The 23,955-nt window shown below is 36.7% G+C and overlaps 3 protein-coding genes across 3 annotated transcripts; all 3 read left to right on the forward strand.

Moving 5' to 3' along the window:
* The first annotated feature begins 3,237 nt into the window (after nucleotides 1–3,237).
* Nucleotides 3,238–7,603, forward strand: LOC110855226. Its single transcript, XM_022103643.2, has 3 exons — nucleotides 3,238–3,864; nucleotides 4,402–5,803; nucleotides 6,071–7,603. Exons 1-2 carry the CDS (start codon nucleotides 3,306–3,308, stop codon nucleotides 4,728–4,730), a joined length of 888 nt encoding a protein of 295 aa, XP_021959335.1. The 5' UTR covers nucleotides 3,238–3,305; the 3' UTR covers nucleotides 4,731–5,803; nucleotides 6,071–7,603.
* An 11,645-nt stretch (nucleotides 7,604–19,248) lies between these two features.
* LOC110855363 lies at nucleotides 19,249–20,854 on the forward strand. The gene is made up of 2 exons (XM_022103793.2): nucleotides 19,249–19,957; nucleotides 20,411–20,854. Exons 1-2 carry the CDS (start codon nucleotides 19,369–19,371, stop codon nucleotides 20,608–20,610), a joined length of 789 nt encoding a protein of 262 aa, XP_021959485.1. The 5' UTR covers nucleotides 19,249–19,368; the 3' UTR covers nucleotides 20,611–20,854.
* Nucleotides 20,855–21,431: 577 nt separating this feature from the next.
* On the forward strand, nucleotides 21,432–23,460 carry LOC118437175. The gene is made up of 2 exons (XM_035856024.1): nucleotides 21,432–22,062; nucleotides 23,023–23,460. The coding sequence occupies exons 1-2, from the start codon at nucleotides 21,504–21,506 to the stop codon at nucleotides 23,403–23,405; spliced, it is 942 nt and encodes a 313-aa protein (XP_035711917.1). The 5' UTR covers nucleotides 21,432–21,503; the 3' UTR covers nucleotides 23,406–23,460.
* Nucleotides 23,461–23,955: the final 495 nt, after the last annotated feature.

Here is a 23,955-nt window from a genome sequence, read left to right on the forward strand (position 1 = left end):
TAAAAAAAATTTTATGTCCATTTGAAAAAAGTGTCGATCTGGACTTTCAAATCTAAATTAAAGCCCTGGAGGCGCATAACCGGACGTAACTAGTTTATCTTTATACAAAATAATTTAAATTCAGAATATTAAAAAAAGAATGGCTGCGAACTGGGTGGTAATCCGAGTGTTGTCAGAGAAAAAGTTTCGAGTCGACCTCATATCTTCTGATCCTCGCTGAAGTTGTGCATATCTTGGTGAATAATTCAGTTCAGTGTACGCCCAGGGACCTGACACTTCGTGGCCAGTTGATTTTGGATTGATAAAAAAATTCTTGCCTTGTCCACATCAATTTTTCTCACGAGCGTCGGGTTTCTTACAGTACGTGGAGCATGCGTTCGACGGAAATGATAATGTTTTCATCCTGGAGTTGGTTTAGTATTTTTTGTACGTCATTATTGCTTGGCAAACTGTTTTAATAGCATTAAGCTCTTTGGGGTCAAATTTTGGACCCGTTTTCAAAATTTCGAAATCGAGCTGTTGGGTCACGGCGCAGCTTGAACCAAGCTTCCAGAAAAGTTTCGAATATTTGGAAGTAGCGCCATTGTTTAGCGTATATGGGCAAATAGCGACAGGTTCTATAATCTCGCCTAACCCTCAGTAAATACACCCTCAATTCTAAATTGAGTAAGCTACATATGTTCAGAGTTATGTTAACCTGCTAAAGGGTATAGTTTAGTCCTGATTTAGTATTGCTTAATTTAGAATTGAGAGTGCATTTACGAGTACAAACTTTTCAAAAGGGTACAAATCCCTTCTAAGAGTGCAAGCCCAAAAACAGTCCAAAGAATTGTGACTTTTAGTAGTTTCATATACTTAAGTAGGATTAAATTTTCAGGTAAAAGTCCCGTCTTTAAGCAAATGTTTCGTCACGATGTGAAAGAGGTGAGGGAAGGTCGCATAATTCTGGATGACGTTTCCGGCCCAGTCTTTATAGCATTTTTACGCTTCCTCTACACGGCTCGGCTCCCACATGGAACATGCTTAGACTTGCCCTTATTAAAGGACCTATTTAAACTTGCGGATAAATATGACGTGTCGAAATTAAAGAACCTGTGCGAGTTTCATCTTTTTAAGTCCGTCAATTCCAAAAATGCAATTGAAATGTTTCACTTTGGCGATATGTATAACGGAGTGGAATTAAAGCAGCAGGCACTACGGATTCTGCAGGCGTAAGTTGTGACCTACATTCTATCTTTCTCATGCTATGTTGTGGACATTTGTAGACAGGCGTTAGATTTGGCAATGACATCTTGGCTTTTTCTCATGATAAAGTCAGTGACCGCGGAAACCGTGGACATATCTGGGAACATTTGCCTCGTAGGATATGAGAGGAAGTGTTTTTTTTATATTTCTTTCCGCCATTTCGTGGCTACTGGTTACGATTCCCCTCCAGCGAATTCATAAGATTTAAACAGCTTTTAAAACAATAATTCTAAGTCTTGGAAAAGGAAAAGGGTTTTGTTTTGTTTAGAAATTTTGATTAGGTCCTTCATACTGTTCGTCTTGCCAAATTAATTTGGAATTCATAAATATTGTCACGCGTGACACATTACTCCTAATTTCACGAGCCAGGCATGACATATGTACATAATTTATTGATGGTGCTTTATTTGTCCCAAATGCTTTCCTACATAGCTTACGGGCTAAATTTTCATTTAAGCTAATATATTTGTGTAAATGTATTTAAGGAACGGAGTTGGAAGCTTGCCATCTTTGGAAATTGTGAAGGAATTGTTTGTTACACATCCAGAAAAATTTCTTCAAATTCTTAACCTCCAGGAAGCAGAGGAACGCGAGTAAACGCATAAAGTTTTATTGGAAATTGGTTTCTAAATATTTTAAGATGTCGATTTTATGCAGTATAACGGTAAATGCAGTTATCTATGTTATGCCTTAACAAATACGACATATTTAAGGGATTATTTTCTGTAGAAAAATAGTAGGGCATGTGTATGGACATACGTAACTTCATACATGTTTGCGTATATGAACTCTAAATTGTAATTATGTGATTCCTAAATAAACCACATCTACTCTCCAGACTCCAGAATAACGTTAACTTGATAGAGAGTAAAGTTTACCCTGGATTTAGATTGCATTTGCATGATTTATAATTCAGGGTGGATTTACTTTTCAAAAGGGTAACATCATTTTTAAGAGTATGATGCAAAGTTGTCCTACTTCCTGACCAAACTCTAATCTGTTGGTTTGACAAGTTCTTGTGTATAGTGTGATAAGCTCATGTAATCGAGATATGGGGCCGTACGTAGAGCATGTGATTAATTTGCGGGGAATTTGGACCCTACCTCCCTGGGTGGACTTATACGTTCCATGTTATATTTAAAGTGCGAAGGATAAGACTACCATGACACCAACCCCCCCCCCCACCTCAAATGGATCACATGCCTTTCGCACAGTCCATATGGAGATGGCGTTTGCTCTAGATTAATTCAGTAGTCCAATTTATTTGTAGATATATGTGTAATCGATCATGCAAATTGGGCATACAAATTTACGATGACAACTTACACATATTTAGCTGCAAATTGAGTCAACAAATCTTTTTCCTTAAAGAAAACTGCTTAATGTTGTTTGTTCTCTTTCACTACTAAATATTTTCTTAAAAAGATGAGGTACAAATTGAAAGGCATTGATATGTATGTATGTCAAGGTTTAGTCCAAGTTTGATTGAAAATTTATAATCTGGTAAACGTGAATTTTGGATATTTTTTTTTACTCTGTGAAATGTTAAATGAAGCTCCACGAAGTAGAGGAACGCGACTAAATAAATACGCATATCAAATAGGTTCTAATTGGACATTTCTTTCCGAACAAGTGGTTTGAGGTTATGCAGGTTTAACGATAAATACAGTTACATGTTGATAGTTTATTTGCCATGCCAGATTTATGCCTCAAGATTATTTTCTGTCAGATACAGTAGGTCATATATATGTACATCTATACACAATTTCCCATATATGTATATACATACTTATATGTGTACGTATTTACACACTGATCTGTACATTTTATGTCCACATTTACTCGTTTTCCCAAACTATTATCAAACTTCCTTTACATATTTAATAAACCAACATCTTACGATATTTGCTGCGTACATGTATAATATCTGTTTATTTAAAGACCAGATGTTCTTCGACATTCGTGAATATGCTCCACAATAACCATCTTCAGTCTACTTTTGTGTCCCCAACATCTTCCACATTCTCTTAATTCTTCCTTGCCTAGTACTAAAACTAAAAATGACGAAATGTTTTTCAATTCCAAAATTCTTCACAATTTCACTCTGGTTCACAATCCCATGGAAAGTTCACGCTATAAAAGACCTGTCAAGTCTCACCGACTCTTCCCCAGTGGCTGACTCGTCCCCCAAATTATCCTCCGGATGGTCAAACAACGCTACCCGCATCAGACTAACCTTTTCCGCCGATATAGCCGTTTCCGTGAAATATACTTTCCCTCATCCTGCCGAAGTAGTGGAAACATTCATTCCACGAAATTTTATACCAAGCTCATTCTCCAACTATGAGAAATACCCGTCCACTGATTCCAACAATGATTTGCCCCCTAACCAAACTCTTAAACGGAAAAGATCTCCTCTTTCAGCAATGGAAATTAAACTTATGCAGATCATAATTCCAATCCCGTACACAAACGTTGAACCAGAAGCGCTCGGAATGGAGGGTCGAAACCTGAGAAATCTTTACATTTCGTTTGGATATGATCCCCACGCTGGGCAGTATTGGATGCACAGGGTTTTCATTCAGGGAATGGTATCAGAATTTGGAGCAAAATATTTGGGTATGTAAATATGCGCATATATGTTCAAAAAATATTTATTCATTCAAAGTTCATTCATTCAAAGCCTTGAAAAAAAAATTCATTCCTTATTCATTCATTCATAATTTGTAAAAAAATATTCATTAATTATTTAACATTTATTAATTATTCACCATCCCTTCATTATTTATGTTATTCAAAATTCACAGTGTTAGAACAATTTCTCAACCTTCCCTATGTATTAATCATTGAGTTAAAAATGAATGATGAAACAACTATTCATTCATTATTCATTCACACTAATTGAATAGATATTCACTCCATATTCATTTATTTAAAAAAATCCGAATAAAATATTCGTTCAACATTCATTCGAATTTTGAATAATTCATTCATTCATCACTAAATGAATGAATGTGAATTTGTATGAATATGTGTACACATAACTGTTCATATTCATTTCTTAAAATGCAAATGAACAAATTATTAATATACAGCAAAAATAGTGTTGGATAGATAAGAACTAATCAATCAAAACCATTAATTAATCTTTCCCAGAGATGAAACCCAACGGAACCAGACAGGCCAGAGCGGACGTGGGGAAGCAATCTTACTGCACCGAAATGGCCTGGTTTTTTGAACGACTTGATTATGGACGCTATGTAGAGGTCATTTTTAAATCTCTTACTTTCCAACTGTTTCCGTATAATGATGGGGCTGAATTGAGTGGCGTTGTCTCACCTGTCGGAAGTGAAGATGAAGTGGATACGGATGAGGACGACAGGTTATCAGGCCTGCCATTGCTGCTCATCGCGGGTGGAATTGTTGGAGTCCTGCTCGTTGGATTTTTCTGTGTTCTGATGATTTGCAGGATTCTATTTGCATAATAAAGAAGTGGAAAATTTGTTCATTATAAAATTTGCTGATACAAAACCGTGATAACTGCATACATATTTATGTATAAATAAGAATGGTTATTGGAAATCGTTTTATAAATATTTTACGGTTTTGGGGATTTGCATTATACGGTTGTTTTACCTGATTTGTTATGACATGGTTATGGCTCACGATTATTTTCTTTAAGAAATAGTACGTCATGTGTATATGTATAACTTCATACGTATTTGCATACCAACAATATGTGTGCATTTGTGAGGACGAGAAATTTCTGATCTGTACATATTTACGTATTATGTCCCCGTTTACTTATCTGTCTCAAATTATGGTCAAACTTCTCTTACATACATACATATCTAGTAACCAACATTATGTACTCACACAATATTTGCTTTACAATCTCTCTGTATTCGTAAATAAGATATTCTTTGATGCATATAAACATGTTCCACAATAACGGTCTTCATTCAACCTTTTTGTCCGATTCATTGCACACATTCTGTCATAATCAGAGCCCATGGTTTATAAATTATTACCGTTCTTATAAATATGACAAATTTTGCAATGTATCAATTCTTCCTAATTTCACTTTGGTTCTTAATCCCATGCAAAGTACAAGCTACGATTAAACCGCTAAACCAGACTAACCTTTCTCCGGTGGAAGATTTATCACCCGAATTATCCGAAACCCGGGGATGGTACAATAACGCTACCCGCCTCAGATTAAGCTTTTCGACCGATATTCTAATTTCCGTGCAAGATACTAACCGTAATCCTATCGAAGTAGCGGAGACTTTCATTCCACGAGACTTTATACCCAGCTCATTCGACAACTATCGCAAATAGAAAAGATCACCGGGTACAGACGACGGGAAAATTAAACTCATGCAGATCATAATTCGAATCCCGTACACAAACATTGACCCACAAGCGTACGGGAAGGAGAGTCAGAACCAGAGAAATCTTCACATTTCGTTTGGACACGATCCGAAAGCTGGACAGTATTGGATGCATAGGGTCTCCATTCAAGGAATGGTGCCAGAATTTGGAGCAATATATTTCGGTAATTATACACAATTAAGTATAATATTAACCTTTTGAAAAGTCTTACGATTAGCAGTTTTAATTCTAAATTAAGTAAACTGCACTAAAGCCAGAGTAAGGTTTGCTCTTTATCAGGTTAGCGTTACCTATGTATAGGCTAAGGGTTCCCACATTAATTATAACATGGGCCACGTTTACCATGTTAGGGAGGGGATAGGGATAAATTTTTCCAAAAATTGATCACATGCTTTATTTAAGGCTTCTAATTCAATTTATTTTTGTACAGAGATGGCACCAGAAGGATCTCGACCAGCCAGGGCGGACGTAGGCAGCCCATCACATTACAATGAAATGTAGTAGTAGTAGTAGTTTATTCATTCATAGATTGATATGGCGGCGGCCTTTACAATCATAAATTATATAAAATAAATTACATATGTATGTATGGTCTTGATCTATGGGCGTACAAACGTTAATAGCTAGGTTAAGAACTAGAGAGCTAAAATTTTACAATTAACAAGATTCATTCCTTGTTTCAATTATGCATTTGAAAAACAAATATACACTTAACATTGTTTCAGAGCTTGGGTTCGATAGAAAGTTTACACAGTCATCTTCATTAATAAATACTTTCCCCAGGTATTTAGTTCTTAAATAATTGTATTTTGGGCATAAGAATAGTACATGGAAAGTATCCTCCTCCTTCTCACAATCACACCGTTTACAATGGGTCATCTATTTTATTATAAAAGTACTCTAATTTTGCGAATTTTATATTTAATTTACCACATATAATTTGGGATACATTTGCTCGACATTGGATGAAGCATCTTACTATAGGCCACGCTAAGTCATAATTCATAAAATCAAATTGTTTAATATGTGTACATATCTTATTATAATATGACATTTCTTTACTTTGTTGCATAGATTTTATATCATGCTTTACAGATTCACTACAGATTAGACCTATTGATGCATTTATTTTAATATATTTTTGCATACATTTATCCAGATTATAGCTTTCAGGTAAATTACATAACAAATCCTCACTCTTCCATCTTATCATTAAATTGCTAAAATTATCATACCAGTTTGATTTAATACCTGACTTGGGTTTAGAAGATTTTTGTTTTAGTGATTCGTAGCACTGTCTGATAAGAGAGGAGTGAGGTGAAAAGATGATCTTCTCCCAGAATTTTAAAGTATTTTTTACTACATTTATCTCGATTGACATTACATTAGCTTCTAACCGTAAGAACCATGATGGTGTTTTCTGTGGTACATAAAAAATATTTCTCAAAAATTTATTTTGGAATATACAGAGCTGTTGCAGAACGTCCATTACAATGAAATGGCGTGGCTTCTCGACCGACGTGCGAACGGACGCGTTGTAGAAGTCATTTTTAAGTCTCTTAGTTTTCAACTGTTTCCATATAATATAACTTCTGAAGAAATGAGTGACATAACGTTAAACCCCACTGCACCTGAAGATGAAGTCTATCTGGACAAGGACTGGAAGTTATCTTTACCCTCCATGCTCCTCGTCGTTGTTAGGACCGTGGGAATCCTGCTTGCTGGAGTCTTTGGTTTCCTCGCCGTTTACAAGATTCGATACGGTAATTCGAAATCGAAAAACGTGTTTGTTACAAAATATGCTGATAACCGTGTTAACTACATATAAATAAATCAATGCATGATACATATGTACGTATGAATTGATTTATGATATGAATTTATCGTTTAGCCGTTTTTTAAATGTAAAATGTAAACTATACATGCTCTGCGAATAAAATTTAAACTCCAATGCATAAATATACCTTTTATGTGATGAGCTGAAGCAAAAAAAAATTGATTTTTATAATCCGCATACTCTTTCTTGACCCACACTCTTAAAAATAATGTTCCCTTTAAAAAAGTTTATCCAGTCCAATTTTATATTAAGTAAACTACATATACTACATAAATCCAGAGTAACGAGTGGAGCTGATTATGGGCAAAGTTCACTCCTGATTTGTGATACAAATTTTGTAAATACAGTTTACTAATATAGAATTCAGAGTGCATTTATTTTTCAAAAGGGTAACATCATTTTTAGGAGTGTGATTCAAAGATGTGCTACTTCCTGGCCAAACTATGCATAATCTTTCTGCTTGGATTACAAATATTTGTGTGCAGTGTGATAAGCTTACAAATACGCATATGGAGGTGGCTTTGGTTTTGCTTGTCTAGATTTATCCAGATGTATATCGAATGGATTATACATATTTGTATAAGTATCTATGTAGTCGTTCATTAATATTTGGGAAACTAACAACTTTGATACACATCTACATGGTTTGCATGTTGAGTCGAAAAATCTTCTTAATTCAAATACAAATATGCATCTCCAATTTTTATTCATTACTTAGGCATTGATAAGGCATTGATAAGGCATTGATATGATTCATTACTACCAGCACCGTACAAAATAAGCTCCATCTGAAAATAAACTGAACTTTATGCTTGATTACGTAGCTGCACCGGAAAGCGAATCCAGCAAGATTGCCTCACCGATCGTAAGTCGAGCCCTAATCGTTCCTGTAATCGTGTCACGAAGGAATTTAATTCCAGTCAATCGTTTAAACGTCATCATTCCCTCAACCCCGATGGCCAGTGGTTTCATCGGTTTTCGAAATTTGTTAAATATTTTCTCCTCCCGTTTCTCTCTGAACGACATGGAACTCCATGATTCCAAAGTTTTCACCGTGTACGCCCGAAATTCTCCAGTAATGTGGAGCGTACCAGACCAAACTATTTGCAAGCCGATGGATGTAACTGACATAAGGAGCTGTTGAAATTTGGAAAATAATATTTTAGCTACAATTTTAGGGCGTAATTTCGCAATCAAATTTATATGAAACTAACGGATTTAAGAGAAAAGATGTTGGTTTAATTCGTCCCGATGATGTCTTTTTGGGCTCAAACCATATTTATGCATAACTTTCAAACAAGTTAAATAATTTGTACCATGCAGATAAGTCCTTATCATGAGCATCATAACGTCAACCAGAAGAACCCAAGTTTTCATCGGTTTGAGCTACGTTTTTCAGCAACAATTTGCAATAACAATTTTTTCAATTACATATCATTTTTCAAATATTTAGAAAAAAATCGGGACGAATTAAATAAACACCCTTTAAATAAGAACCACCTGCCCGATAAGCTTTCCTCATCCTACAATTTATATAGTCTTGCTTTACTAACCAATGTTGAGTTGTCCAGTGTCTCCCAGTTTATTAAAATTGTGAAATTGCAGAATAAAATAAGATGTGAAAACAGTCCGTGCATAAAGACAAAGGTCAGTCCGGCACTTTGCATCATTAGTGAATGTAGTAACTGCAATTTAGCGTATTCCATGAGCAAATTCCTTGGCCCCCGTAATCCCTCACATGCATAGTGGACGACGTTGAGATTAATTTGTAATTCTCGCAATACAAGGGTCACCGGGACTACAAACAAAAAGAAGTTGTCAAAAATTTACATTGACACAATTCACGCAGTTCTTGGTAACATTGTAAAACACGTAAACTTAGGAACTAGCAATCCAGGAAAAATTACACGGAGTTCGCACAGAGGCTAAAACGGTACCTTTAGGTCAAAAGCGCAAGAGGGGAAGGGTTGCTCGAGCTCGCAGGGCCCTGATTATTATGTAAATTTTATAAATGTAAATCAGAAATAAAATTTAGAGCTTTTTTATGAGAATTTTTGCATAATCGCTTTAAGTGCGAATTCAGATAAATGAGTGGCTACCACTAGATAATTGAGTGGCGAAAAAACCCGACATAGCACAGTGGGCCAGATTTAAAAAATTGTGGCCAAAAATATATAGAAGCCGAATTTGAAGAAACTAGAACTAGATTTTGGTGTGCAACAATAACCTAAGGCATATATTATATGAGGAAATTTTTAATAGTCACCTTTACCCAAACAGTTGAAATCGACCTGCGTGACCTTTTCCGGAGATCCAAAGGTCACAATGTCAAAGGTCACATTGCCCGATAAATGGGGTATCGTTGGAAAGGTATTAGCGAGAAGATTCAGAATATGTATACCTTGTGGGGTCTGAAATCACTCCCCGGAAACATAGAGCCAGAAGAATATTTTTGAGTTTTTCCCATGCATGCTTCCGTGTTAGCTCCCAATCCACTGCTGTGTTAAATTCTGGACAACTGTCGATTTTCGCTCGTTTGCCTCTAGACTTACAGGGAGTGATTTCTGACCCCACAAAGTATACATATTCTGAATCCTCTCGCTAATACCTTTCCAACGATACCCCATTTATCGGGCAATGTGACCTTTGACATTGTGACCTTTGGATCCCCGGAAAAGGTCACGCAGGTCGATTTCAACTTTTTGGGTAATTTAACCTTTATTCTACTACTAATAATTTGCAACGTAGTAAAAATTGGTGAAACGCTAACGTATGAACATTTCGTCATACTTTTTCTTCATAGCGAAAAACCAATTTTTGAGTCAATCTTGCGTCGCTGCGAAAAACCCCTGAAAGTCGGAATTCCAACTCGGTTCGAAAAACCTATCGGTGTACTGATCCAGAGAGTCTAACAAAATTTTGTTTTTAAAATTTCATCAACCCGTCCCATAGCTATGCTGTGCCCTATGTGCACCATATAAATCTCCCATTATTCTCATAACCCCCCAAGGGAAATTTTGGCGCCCGAAAAAATTGGTAAGTTTTAATTCTTTTCATGTGGGGAACATAATCCAATAGAGTATTTCCACTTTTGAAATAGTCGGCGGATCTGCTTGTCGAATTATTTAATTCTTACTCTTACGTAAATTAAGAAAAACCCACTTTCAAACTTTGTAATTTTTTACAATTTCTTGCTGCATTTTTCAAAATTTTGAAATAGCATACAGAGCCTTAAACTTTTACAAATGTATTTTTCTAATCTTTTTTGGAATTTTTGGGAAAAAATGGTTTTGTTCTTTCATTAATGATATAGCGTTAAAATTATATAACATAAAAGTTTTTGACAAATTTTAATTTGGGCTGAAAATGCCCTCTAAACCCCCACAACTGAAAACGCGAGCCTTCATGGAAACGCAAAAATACGGGTAGTGCTATTTCGGTGTGGGAGAAATTTAAAATCGGAGAAAACAACTTTAACTCGCTGAATTACGCACCCACTGGGGGCGTGGTTTCAAAATTCTAATTATTCTGTGGATATCTACTCGTATAGCTGAGAAAAATGGTATATCACATGATATTGTTCTCGTTAAAATTGAGAATTTTCTTAGAGCCACACCCACCGGGGGTGTGGTGACAAAATTTTAATCATTCCATCGAGATCCCCTCATCGAGCTGAGAAAAATGACATATCACTTGGTTTCGTTAAAATCGAAAAGTCGTCGAGGGCCACACCCACTGGGGGCGTGGCATGTGACGATTTGAATATTGCTAGTAGTGGCCAGGCTGTCGAGGTATTTTTTCGACATGCACGTCGATTTTTATTGTTTGAAATTTTGCGGTATTCGTTAATTTGATTCTACAAGTTGCTTGACCTTGTGACCTTAATTTCGAGGGGGTGTGGTCGAATTAAAAAAAGCTGAAAATATATGTTTCGCCCATTGACCTAGGGTTTCCAAAACAGTCGCCACTTTGAAAATCGGTCAACAATTGGAAAAGTAATCCGAATTTCAACTTTCAATGTTGTTAAGCATGACAAGATCGGCCATCAAGCCTTTCAGCAAGAAATGTCTTTCATTTTGATTCCCCTACCAGAGGGTGTGGTTTTCACACCCAAAATACGTTCCTGCTACCACCTCAGTTTGCTGAGAAAGTCCAATGAGTGAGTATACTTAAAGCATACTTGAGTAAAGGCAATTCAACTTAAATTTGATTTTTTTAACTTTAATGACCAAAAGTGGGTGTGGTAGGAATAAAGCTTGATGGTCGCAGACGGTCGCAGCAGGGTATACTTAGCACACCATGGGCTATTTAATGGCATGAGTTTTGAGTGCGCAATGCGTGAAGTTTTGTGAAGTTTTTAGAAAATGTGTTCGCCCTATCTTCGTAATGTATTATGAAAAGTTTACCCCACGGGTACACCCGAGTGGGTGTAACATTTGGTTTTATATTTTGCATGGAGGACATGTTGGTTCTATACTACACGTTGAAATATGTGAATAGCCAATTCAAGATACCGCCTTAATGGCCACATTTTTAGGCTCCTGGCCCATTGTGCATAGTGAGGATTTCAACTAGTGGGAGGTACCGCCAAAAAAAGTGGGAGCTTTCAGCTAATTAAGTGGTGCATTAAATTTAGGCCGTAAACTTTTAAAAAATATGTCCAAGGAAAATTATTCAGCTTAGGGAATGTCCATATATTACGTCATCAAAAAGGTGATTGGGTGATTACCTTAGGTATAGCATACCTTAATTAAAGGTTAAGCTTAATATGAGTACTGTTCCATTTGTTATAAGAGTTCCAATCCATCCACGATTACATTAGCCGAGTCGTCTCTTATTTAACACCAGTTTATTTATTTTATTTTGGCGTCAAAATCATTCAATTTGTGTTTGGAATTTGGGAAATTGAATGATTTTGACGCCAAAATAAAATAAATAAACTGATGTTAAATAAAAGGATAACTCGGCTCATTCGGCTAATGCAATCGTGGATGGATTAGAACTCTTCTAACAAATGGAACCGTATGAGAACGAAGGAGAGGATGAGTGGTCCAAAAATCAGCTTTTTCGACGACATAAAATGTTTACGCCTTTATGATGGCGTAAGATATGGATGGCCCCTTAAATTTTAATCTCACTTATGTAAATCGTTCCGAACACCATGAACAGCATCAATGCCAAATTTATCATGTACGCAAGCCATCCAATTATGATCATAGAGGCCCCCACGCAGACAATATTTTCATTCATTCCGAACCAACTTGGGAGCATTTGTCGCGGGTGGAGCTCATGCTCCGGCGAGAAGACGAGAAAAAGCACGTTGTTCAAGGGTGCCACGTGGAACCACAACAATTCCAGAAATACTATGGCATCCATGATATCGGAATATTTCGACATTTTGCGCCGTGTTGATTTAGGCACCCAATTTTCTTAAGGAAAAATTATATGAATGTTCAGAAAGATTGCGCAACAATTACATCGGATGGTTTTGTGAGAGGGGCATACTGTTGATTAGCAGTGACTTTTTTATGATAAAACATTTGAAACTATGCCAGAAATTTAGGAACTTTAGGAAATACAAAACAATTTTTCCAACAAATAATCCCCATCGAGACGAATTAAATCGACACCCTTTACTTCAAAATACAAATGTTTAAAATTTTTTCTGACTTAAAGCCATCAAATCTCTTCTCATTTTAATAAATACCTATGAATCCTGGGCAGTAGTGGAACATGCAGTTCACCCCGGCAAACAAGTCGACCTGACAGATGAAGAAGTTCACCAAAATCCAGACGTTCAGCCCCATGCAGCAACAACCCAAATACGCCGTGGAAAAATCAGCATTGCTTTCCCCACCTTCGTACAACCAGAGCTGAATCGTTTCGAACCAGAGCTGAATTGCAATAGCCCTTTGGCTTAGGGGATCGGGGGTGGAACTGTCACCACGCAGTCACACGTTCGATTCCTCTGTCCGGGAAGCTATTTGCTAATCCTACTCGGCCCGGTGTTAGTACGGGGTGGGTGCTCCTCTCATGGTTGGGTGAGCCCGGCCAGACGGTCTGGCAATGCCAGAAAGGGGAGCCCTCACAGAGTCCGTTCTCTGTGAGAAGATCCAACTCATCGCCAGAGATATATGGTGAGAAGGAACCGTCACGGATTGAAAACCAGATGAGTTAATCTGATATCTAATGATGTTAAAGGATTATTTTCATTTTCATTTTCATTTTCATTTTCGTTTTCATCGTCTTCAACCAGGTGACGATTGTGAATCCGGTATAGAACGAAACACAAATTCGAACCTTTCTCAGCAACTTTTTCGTTGTGTAGATCGATTTCGTTTTTTTGTCATAGTGAGCAGGGAATGTTCCCACGAATGAGGTTGATTTTGCAGTAAAGATTAGCAATTTTTCTAGAAAATCGGAGTACATTGTGTAACAGGATGTGAACATCGATGTACGTGCAGAAAAATAAATGGGGCGGTAGTCGAGTTTTACATCTTAAAATATAGAACAAGGGCATCCCACTTAAATATTTATGGACATGTCAATTTGGTAATGAGGGATGGATATATTAAGTTAATTGGTTTATAATTTCACATTTATAAATTGGATAATTACTTGACCGTATTAAATATTTTTACTAAATATAAATAAATGCTAACAAGCCAATTTCATATGCATGTCTACAGCATTCAGATGTTTTATCATTACGAAACTTAATTTAAGCATTATGTAAAAAATGGTTAGGAACCTTGCGTATGTCGGTTAAGGTGTAACAATGCGAATGTGTTAAGTGTAACACTCAACTTGGATTTGAAATTCTAAAATTATGTCGTCCTAATGAATGCAACCTACGTTTCGTGACGCAGTTTGTGCAATGGTTGAGTTTTTCAAATCATTTCACATCAAATTTGAAAATGGGCGATTATTCTCCTCGAAAGGAATGGAATTTGCTTCCTCCTATGAGTATTTATTTATAATGGATCCACATATTTCCGTTCGTTAATTATCTAATTTAACAATGTAAATTGTAGACCAATTAACTTCCATCCATATCCATCCTTATAAAATTTTACGGTGTCCATAAATAAACGGGATGCCCTTGTTCCACATTTTTAAATACGTATGTAAAACTCATCCATCGCAGGTTTTGTTTCGACGCACATAAACCTACATGTCTGTCGCAAAATGTACTCCGAGATTCTCCAAAAATTGCTACTATTTATCGCAAAATCAACCTCATTCGTGGGAACATTCCCTGCTCACTATGACGAAAAAACGAAATCAATCTACACTACGAAAAAGTTGCTGAGAAAGGTTCGAATTTGTGTGTCGGTTTATATCGGATTCGCAATCGTCACCTGGTTGTACGAAGGAGGAGAAAGTAATTCTGACTTTTCCACGGCATATTTGATCTGCTGCAGCATGGTTCTGAACGTCTTTCTCTTGGCGAACTTCTTGGTTGGTCAAACCGACTTGTTTGCCGGGGTAAACTGCATGTTCCACTACTGCCCAGAATTCATAGGTACTTATTTATATTTTTTTAAATCAAGAACTTTGATGCCTATGTATAGCGTTGAATATACGTACATATTTGTCACACCTGTATTTTTTGCATATTCCTCAAATTCACTCATTCATGGAGGACGAGTGAATAAATAATTAACGTTAAATGTAACGGAAATAATTAAGTAAACGAAGAAGTAATTAAATGAATAATTATTATTCATTTACTTCTTCATTTACTTAGTTATTCAATAATACAAACTTTTGCAGATTAGCTGAACATGAATATCTGTAATTTCAGAGCCGCTCTGTATCACTTTTTTAGTGTATGTATAAAATCCAATCAAACAATTAAATCGCATAATTATATATTAGATATAGAACGATCCGATTGAATTGTTGCACAATCTTTCTTAAAATTACTATGCATGATTTTATTTTCCTTTTATGTAGAAACATGGGTGCCAAAATCGATACGATGTAAAATGTCAAAATATTCCAACATCATGGATGCCATGGTATTTGTGGAAATGTTGTGGTTCCACGTGGCACCCATGAGCCCCATAATATTTTTCTTATTTTCGCCACACCATGAATTCCACCCGCGACAAGTGCTCCCAAGTTGGTTCGGAATGAATGAAAATATTTTCTGCGTGGGGGCCTCAATGGCCCTAATTTGGTGGATTTCGTGCATGACATATTTCGCCCCAATGCTGTTCATGGTGGTTGGAACGATTTACATAAGTAAGTCAGACTAATGTTTAAGCCAGTTAATTATGTATATTTAGATAAATATATACATACTTGTAATGGAATGTTTTTTCAAGCTATATCTGAATTGTCTAACGAGTTTTATAGAACAAGCGGATCAAAAGTTAGGAATCAAGTGATGATAATTATAATTCCTTATAATTCCGTGTAGTTTCTTTGAATGGCCCCTTTGAAGAAAAATATTTACGGCAAAGTTCGATTTTAGCTTAGATTCTTTCACGATTTTTACTTCACGGCGCGTGAATTATTCGCAGATATTTTTCTTCGAAGAGGCCGTTCAACGGAATGATAAGTGTCACGCGATTCTTAATTTTTGGCCTGATTTCTTATCAAACTCGTTAGAAAACCCCGGTGTACCTTGAAGAAGGGTTCCACTACTGTTACCAAAAGTAACTTATATAATATAAACTTTAGACTTCACTAAATTTTCAAAACAGGGGAAATATTTTTAAGAGTGTACTAACAATAACAATTTTTAAAACTTTTTCCAGTCCCGCTGGCCCTTGTAATGCGAGAGTTACACATTAAGCCTACCGTTGTCCATTATGCCTCGGAAGTATTACGGCGGCCAAGAAATTTACTCATGGAATATAGAAAATTGCAGTTAATCCATTCGATAATGATGCAAAGTGCGGGGCTGGCCTTTGTCTTTATGCACGGCCTGTATGGGCATCTCATTTTATTCTGCAATTTTGCACTTTTAAGCAATTGGGAAACACTGGATAGATCAACACTGGGTAGTTCAAAAACAAAAATATATATGCACGTTAGGCGCGGCGAAATTTTGCGAACTTGGCTCTATTTGAAGCCAATCACATACTCTCGTTTTATTACTCATACGATCTCGCGATAAAAAGGTTTCCACCTGGCCCACACAGTTCGCACCCCTTCCATTCAAAGCTTGACAACTTTAAACCTGAGACATAGGGTTTTGAATGGGAGTGCTTGCGAACTGTGTGGACCAGGCGCAAACCCTTTTACCGCGAGATCATATGAGTAATAAAACGAGAGTAGGTATAACTCTAAGCTTGGTAAGCGGCATTCTTCGCAGTGGAAGTCTCAGCGTATCCCCTCAGATTGTGACCAAATTAATATACGATAGAACAAATATTATAATCGATTCACCTTAACTGGCCCATGTAACCTACACAACGCGAATTCCATCGTGTTGACTTAATTAATTTAAGTTATCAATCTAGGCGAGGTCATAGATTGGCCTGGCCGTGAAGGCCACCTAAGGAAAATATTTAACTAGCGGCCGAGTTCCCTTTCTCAATTGCATGTTGTTGACTCGCGACGAGTCAACTTCCATGTACATGTATGTATAACTACGCTCTCTAGATACTAACAGCCAGTGATTGGCAGCTACCAGCGAGGAGTTAGCGGCTCTGAGCCCGATTTCTTCTAACTTACTTCCTTACCTAAATAAATCTCTATTCAAATATTTATTTGCTGTCCCGTGCCAACCACTACTTTCCTGAGTCCACCAGATAACTCTTATACAACACAAGTAAGCCTCGTGTAACTAACGTAGGATACGCACTTAACCCTTTGGTCAAGGCTCAGTTGAGCTTTCTCATTCCTAGTCTTATCCTGCAACATCACGCATCCACTCTTAAATGCATGGCCTTTCTTAACTATTAACCAGTGAGCCCAAGTTCCACTTATTCCTTGGTTACTCACTTTGAACAGACACGGCGTTCTAATCGTCCGGTCTCTATATGTAGCTAGCACTCTTTTCCAACTCGCTTCACGCTTTCGGTCGCGCTCTCCTGCAACCCAGCAAGGGTTGCCTCTTCTCAGTGCTTCCCCTTACACTCAAAATCTGAGACCATGCGCTGGGATTCCTACATTCTAATTAAAAGTTATGTGACTAGAAATCAACAGTGGACCCTTTAATACTCTCAGTGCACCACTGCAGTGGTTTGAATTTCCTAAGTTTCCTGGAAAGCCGATTACGTTTCAATTTTAAGTGAAATATATTTTTTCGAATTTAAACAGGTCATTTTGTCCGTTGCATCCATCGACTTGCAGATGATTTGGTCTGCCACGCTCCACGTTTCGGGAGCGTTTCGGGCGTACACGGTGAAAACTTTGGAATCTTGGGACTCCATATCATTCAGGGAAAAACGGGAGAAGCAAATATTCAACAAGTTTCGAAAACCGATAAAACCAATGGCCATCGGGGTCGAGGGAGTGATGACGTTTAAACGGTTGACAGGAATTAAATCCCTTCGTGACATGATTACTGGAACGATTCGGGCTCGTCTGACGATAGGTAAAGCAATCTTGCTGGATGCGTTTTCTGGAGCAGCTATCTAATTCAGAGACTAATTGTAAGTAAAAATATGTAAATACTCTATTGATGGCTGGGACTAAAATTCAAAACTAACTACCTATGCGATGAGGCCAGCGGTCTAGCTCCGATTTTGACGAAAACACGATAAATATGTAGACTTAGATGAATAATGGAACACACTTATTAAGATTTTTCATAATGCTCAGCTGAAACGAAATTGTGACGGAATCTGTGAACGAGAATTTGTATTTTTCTCACTTGCGAGAAAAATTGCACAGTGAAAATGCAAATTCTCGCTCACGTCTTCAATCATAACTTGGCTTAAACTGAGGATTGAGCATTATGAAAAATCCTGAAACACGTGTTTAATTATTTATCTAAGGCTACATAATTATCGGGGTTTCGTCAAAATCGGAACGAGACCGATGGCGCTATCGCATTGTAATTGTTGCAGACTCGGCTATAATTTTGGAATCTTGGTCTCTTGACCCGGCTATATGGTCACAGAACGGTGATACCATTTCTTAGACTGTATGCATCATATACAAATAAATTTAACTACGACCCATTTCTAGTACTGGAGTGCAAATTTAGCACGACAAATAAGAGGGAAAATGGTCAAGTACATACATGAATGTAAATATTTGAAAAGTAGGTGTATATTTTTTTCAAAATATTTGAAAGTATTTTTAAATGCAATTGCATTTGTTTGTATTCTACAGTTGAATATGCAGATTAGCTTTAAGATTTGTCATCCCAAAGTTAGCCTATCTTTCGTAAATTTGTTCGTGCAAACTAAACTATATATGTATCTATGCGTGAAATCAGGTCAAAAATTTTCATCCTTGGAAATTCTGCTTATTAAATACGCATCCAGAAAAAAATCTTCAAATCCTCCAAGAATTATGATGAGTTCTTACATATTGGAAATTGTTTGCTAAATATTTTGAGGTTCGGTACCATAACGGTAAATATAGTAATATCAACAAAGTGTCAACAAGTTATCTGTTATGACATATTTATACCTGGTGATCATTTCGTGTAAGAAATAGGTCATAAATATGTAAATAACTTATTTACGTTCTAATCTGTGCATACATACGTAGTGATAAACTGCTCTTACACATTTAATAAAATAAAATTTTTCCAATATCTGCAGCGTAATCACTGCTTACTGAAAAATACGATATTATTTTTACATACATATAGAAATGTTCCACGCTAACGGTCTTCATTCAACCCCTTTGTGCACAGAAGTGCACAAATTTTCTCAAAATCAGAACCACCTCGTCATTATTATATAACTTGCTTAAAAATGTCGAATTCTTCAATCCGTCAATTCTTCATAATTTCACTCTGGTTCTTAATCCCATGGAAAGTTTACGCTGCAAAAGATTCGATTGAACTTCTAATCCCCAGCCGTCTCAACGATTCTTCCCCCCTGACTGATTTATCCCCCGAATTACCTGAACCGCTCCCTGCATGGTCTAATAACGCTACCCGACTTTGGCTAACCTTTTCCGCCGATATAGTCGTTTCCGTGAAAGATACTTCCCATGATCCTGCCGAGGTGTCGGAGACATTCATTTTGCGATCTTTTCTACCCGAATCATTCGACAACTATCGAAGATACCCTTCCATTTCGAAGAACAATCATTCATCCCTTAATGATACAATCTTGAGACAAAAACGATCCCCTATTTCGACAGAGGGCGGACAAATTAAACTCATGCAGATCGTAATTCCCATCCCGTACACAAACCTGGACCCGCAAGCGACCGGGATGGAGAGCCCGAACCGGAAAAATCTTCACATTTCCGTTCGATATGATCCCCAAGCTGAGCAGTACTGGATGCACAGGGTCTTCATTCAAGGAGTGGTGCCAGGATATGGATCCTATTTTGGTAACGATACATACATACATAGAAACACTCAAAATAATTGTTGTGTTAAATTTATATAACAAATAATTAAAATTTAATTTATGAATTAATTTCTCGAATGTGAAGTTAAATGCTGTCCTCAAACTTTTAAATTTTGGGTCATGTTTAACACTACGTACTAAACACTCTTAAAAATATTGTCACCCTTTTGTAAAGTTAATACCGACTAAATTCTATATGTATTAAGTAAATTATGCGAAATCCAGAGAAAACTTTACTCTGTATCAGGTTAACGTTACTCTGGAGTTAGAATATTGAACTGAATGTTGAATTGGCTGACCATTTACTTCTCAGACGGGTAACAGTATTTTTCAGAGTGTAAATATAGAATTACGAAATTAATAATAGAGCGAAAATGACTTTAAAAAAGTCTGTTAAAACATGGGTTTCACTTTACAAATACTTTTTGAACAGAGATGACACCCAAAGGCGTCCGACCAGCCAGGGCGGACGTGGGCAACCAATCCTATTGCGCTGAAACGGCGTGGTTTCTTGACCGAAGTTATAGCTACCGTTTTGTGGAGGTCATTTTCAAATCTCTAACTTTTCAGCTGGTTCCTTCTAATAATTTGGAGGAACTGAGTAACTTAAACTTTGACCCTACTGATGTTTGAGCTCCAAGTGCCGGGACTGAAGATGACGTGTATATGGATGAGGACAAAAGGCTATCTTTACCATCAATTCTCCTAGTTATTAGTGGAACGGTAGGAATTCTGCTGGTTGGAGTCTTCTGTGTTCTGACTGTGTACAAGCATCGATATAATAAGGAATCGAAAAACTTGTGTGTCACAAAATATGCTGATAACCGTGTTAACTACATATAACTAAAGAAATAAACCATGAATACATAAATATGCATAAATTGACTTTTCATAATCCTCACACTGTTAAAAATATTGCCACCCTTTTGAAAAGTAAATGCCCTTTAAATTCAAAATCAGGTTAACTGTTTATACTAAATCTAGAGTAACGTGGGCATTAACTGATGTATTATATTCATCCATCCATCCAAAATATACTATAATTGACGTGCCCACAAATAAACAAGATTCCCTTGTTCCACATTTTTAAATGCATAAAACTCACCCACCGCGTATTCATTTCTACGCACATACACCTACTTTTCTGTCCCAAAATGTCTTACCGCAAAATCGACGGCATTCATGGGAACATTCCCAGCTTATGACAAAAGAAGAATTATGCAAAAAAAGAATTTTATTTTTATGGGTTGTGGACCTTTCTGAGAGATAATCGGGGTTATTTTAGGACTCACTTTTCCAAGAAATCTCCTCTCAAACTTTGACGGAGCTGAAGTTAATAAATAAATGAATTAATGAATAAATAAATAATAATGTTTGGGCCTTCTGTACCTTTATTTTACTTGGATTTACCCTTTTCTCCTACAAACCTGCTCAAACTCTGGCTGTGAGTCAAACTGTGTCCAGAATTTCTACGTGAAGTTGACCTCCTGCCACCTTGTCGTTAGTAAATATTACTTGGTTAAAAAATGCGAAATTTTTCAATCCCTAAATTCTTCATAATTTTACCCTGGTTCGTAATCCCATGGAAAGTTCACGCCACAAAAGACCACAACCGTCATAACGATTCTTCCCTCGTGACTCATTTATCCCCCGAATTACGCAAAACGTTCCCTGGATGGTCCAATAACGCTACCCGCCTCTGGCTAACCGATATAGTCATTTCCATGACAGATTTTTTCCCTTATCCTCCCGAGGTGTGGGAAACATTCATTTTGCGAGGTTTTCTACCGAATTCATTTACAAACTATCAGGAACACCCACCCCGTTATTCGAACAATGATTCGTCCCCTGGTCAAAAATTAAGAAGGAAACGATCTTCTGTTGCGACAGAAGACGGGAGAATTAAAGTTATGCAGATCATAATTCCAATCCCGTACACAAACCTTGACTCTCAAGTGGCCGAGATGGACAAACCGAACCGAAGAAATCTTCACATTTCGTTTGGATATGATCCCCATGCTGGGCAGTACTGGATGCACAGGGTCTCCATTCAAGGAGTGGTGCCAGGATATGGAATTTATTTTGGTAACGATACATACATAAATACAAAAACTCTAAATAGTAGCATGCCTGTTCACTTTCATTCATGTGACTGATTACGATAGAGAATGATAGTGAATAAAAATGAACTTCTTGTGATTTGAATTAACATGAGTGAAGGATTCAGTCATTTCAGATGAGTGACTAAATGAAAGATTTTTCACTCCTTTTATTAAGTAAGAAATGAAGTTAGATGAAGTGAAATGGAATGAATTTGAGGGAAAATTTTCAGCCAGAATTCTGGCTGACTGGACTTTGAATGAAGAAAAGTTTTTCTGAACAGGCATGAATAGTAGTTGTGTTCAATAACCAAAGGTTGAGTACAAAAATTTGACATTCCCATTAAAATTGTTGTATTTAAAATAGTTCCAAAAAACGTAAAGAAAATTTAATTTGGAATTAATTAATTTCTGGACGGTAATGCGAAATTAAATGCTATCCCAAACCTTTTGAATTTGGGGATGTATTTAGCACCAAGCAAGCACTCGTAAAAATATCGTCACCTTTTTGAAAAGTAAACACAGTTTAAATTTTATATTAAGTAAATTATGCAAAATCCAAAGGAAACTTAACTCTGTATCAAATTAACGTTGCACTATTTAGATTTAGAATAGCTAATTGAATGTAAAACTGAGGGTAAAATTTACTATTCAAAAAGGTAACAGTATTTTTAAGAGTGTAAACACTTATGTATAAATTACAGAAGTAGTCAAATATGTGAATACAGCGAAAATAACTTTAGGAAAGGCAGGTTAAAACATTGCATGAAAATGTCCATATGTTAGGTCATAATTTTAGTGGGTGGGCGATTTAGGTCTTGTTATCTCTCCCATGTTTAAATTCCCTATCCCTTAATGTATACTTTGGGTGGGTTGGGTGGTTGCTAAAATTGAGAATTTTTGATGACGTAACCTATGTACTCACTTTGCAAATACTTTTTCACAGAGATGACACCCAAAGGTGTCCGACCAGCGAAGGCGGACGTCGGCAACCAATCCTATTGCGCTGAAACGGCCTGGTTTCTTGACCGAAGTTATGACAACCGCTTTGTAGAGGTCATTTTTCAATCTGTAACTGTTCAACTGTTTCCGTATAATGATTTGGAGGAGATGAGTAACTTAAAATTTGACCCCACTGATGTTTGCGCTGCACGTGCCGGAAGTGAAGATGACGTGGATGAGGCAAGAAGGTTATCTTTGCCGTCAGTGCTACTCGTCGTAGGTGGGACGGTAGGGATTCTGCTCGCGGGAGTCTTCTACCTCCTTGCTGTATACAAGAATCGATGTAATCAAGAATCTAAAAACTTGTGTGCTACAAAATTATGCTGATAACCGTGTTAACTAAATTTAAATAAATAAATGATAATTTGGCTATTAATAATCCCCACACTCTTAAAAATATTGCTACCTTTTTTAAAAATATATGCCCTCTAAATTCAAAATTAACTAATTATATTAAACAGTAGATCTACAGTATTTAACGTGGGCTTCATAAAAAACAAATTTTGCTGTGGATTTTATACAGTTTACTTAATTTGAGCATACAACTTTGGCACACCTCCATTGTCAGTTTTTTTAAATATATTTTCTTCATCTTTTAATGTCAGTGTGTGCACTTTGTATTTTGTATGTATACATACATATTTACATAGAAAGTTTATTTAATTAAGTATTCATCGTACATTTCTCCAAACAATAGCAGGATGCATTAAAATTTATACGTATGTAAGTATGTAAGCACTTGCGTCCGTATCCTGCTTAATAAATATGTAACTTTACAGAAAAGTAACCCGACAAACATCAGCACCGTGGCCCAAAATACTTTCCCTGACTTTCCCCAAACGATGGTAAATACATGACCACGAAGTGGAATCGATAT

This window comes from Folsomia candida, unplaced genomic scaffold (genome assembly GCF_002217175.1).
Source record: "Folsomia candida strain VU population unplaced genomic scaffold, ASM221717v1 Fcan01_Sc012, whole genome shotgun sequence".
Classification (NCBI taxonomy): Eukaryota; Metazoa; Arthropoda; class Collembola; order Entomobryomorpha; family Isotomidae; genus Folsomia; species Folsomia candida.

What these genes read in the sequence shown, in the direction of transcription:
- LOC110855226 (XM_022103643.2), top strand. Translation starts at nt 3,306, where the DNA reads ATGACGAAATGTTTTTCAATTCCAAAATTCTTCACAATTTCACTCTGG. An exon ending in ATTTGGAGCAAAATATTTGG is followed by an intron (nt 3,865 to 4,401) that starts GTATGTAAATAT and finishes AATCTTTCCCAG; the next exon opens with AGATGAAACCCAACGGAACC.
- LOC110855363 (XM_022103793.2), top strand. Translation starts at nt 19,369, where the DNA reads ATGTCGAATTCTTCAATCCGTCAATTCTTCATAATTTCACTCTGGTTC. An exon ending in AGGATATGGATCCTATTTTG is followed by an intron (nt 19,958 to 20,410) that starts GTAACGATACAT and finishes CTTTTTGAACAG; the next exon opens with AGATGACACCCAAAGGCGTC.
- LOC118437175 (XM_035856024.1), top strand. Translation starts at nt 21,504, where the DNA reads ATGCGAAATTTTTCAATCCCTAAATTCTTCATAATTTTACCCTGGTTC. An exon ending in AGGATATGGAATTTATTTTG is followed by an intron (nt 22,063 to 23,022) that starts GTAACGATACAT and finishes ACTTTTTCACAG; the next exon opens with AGATGACACCCAAAGGTGTC.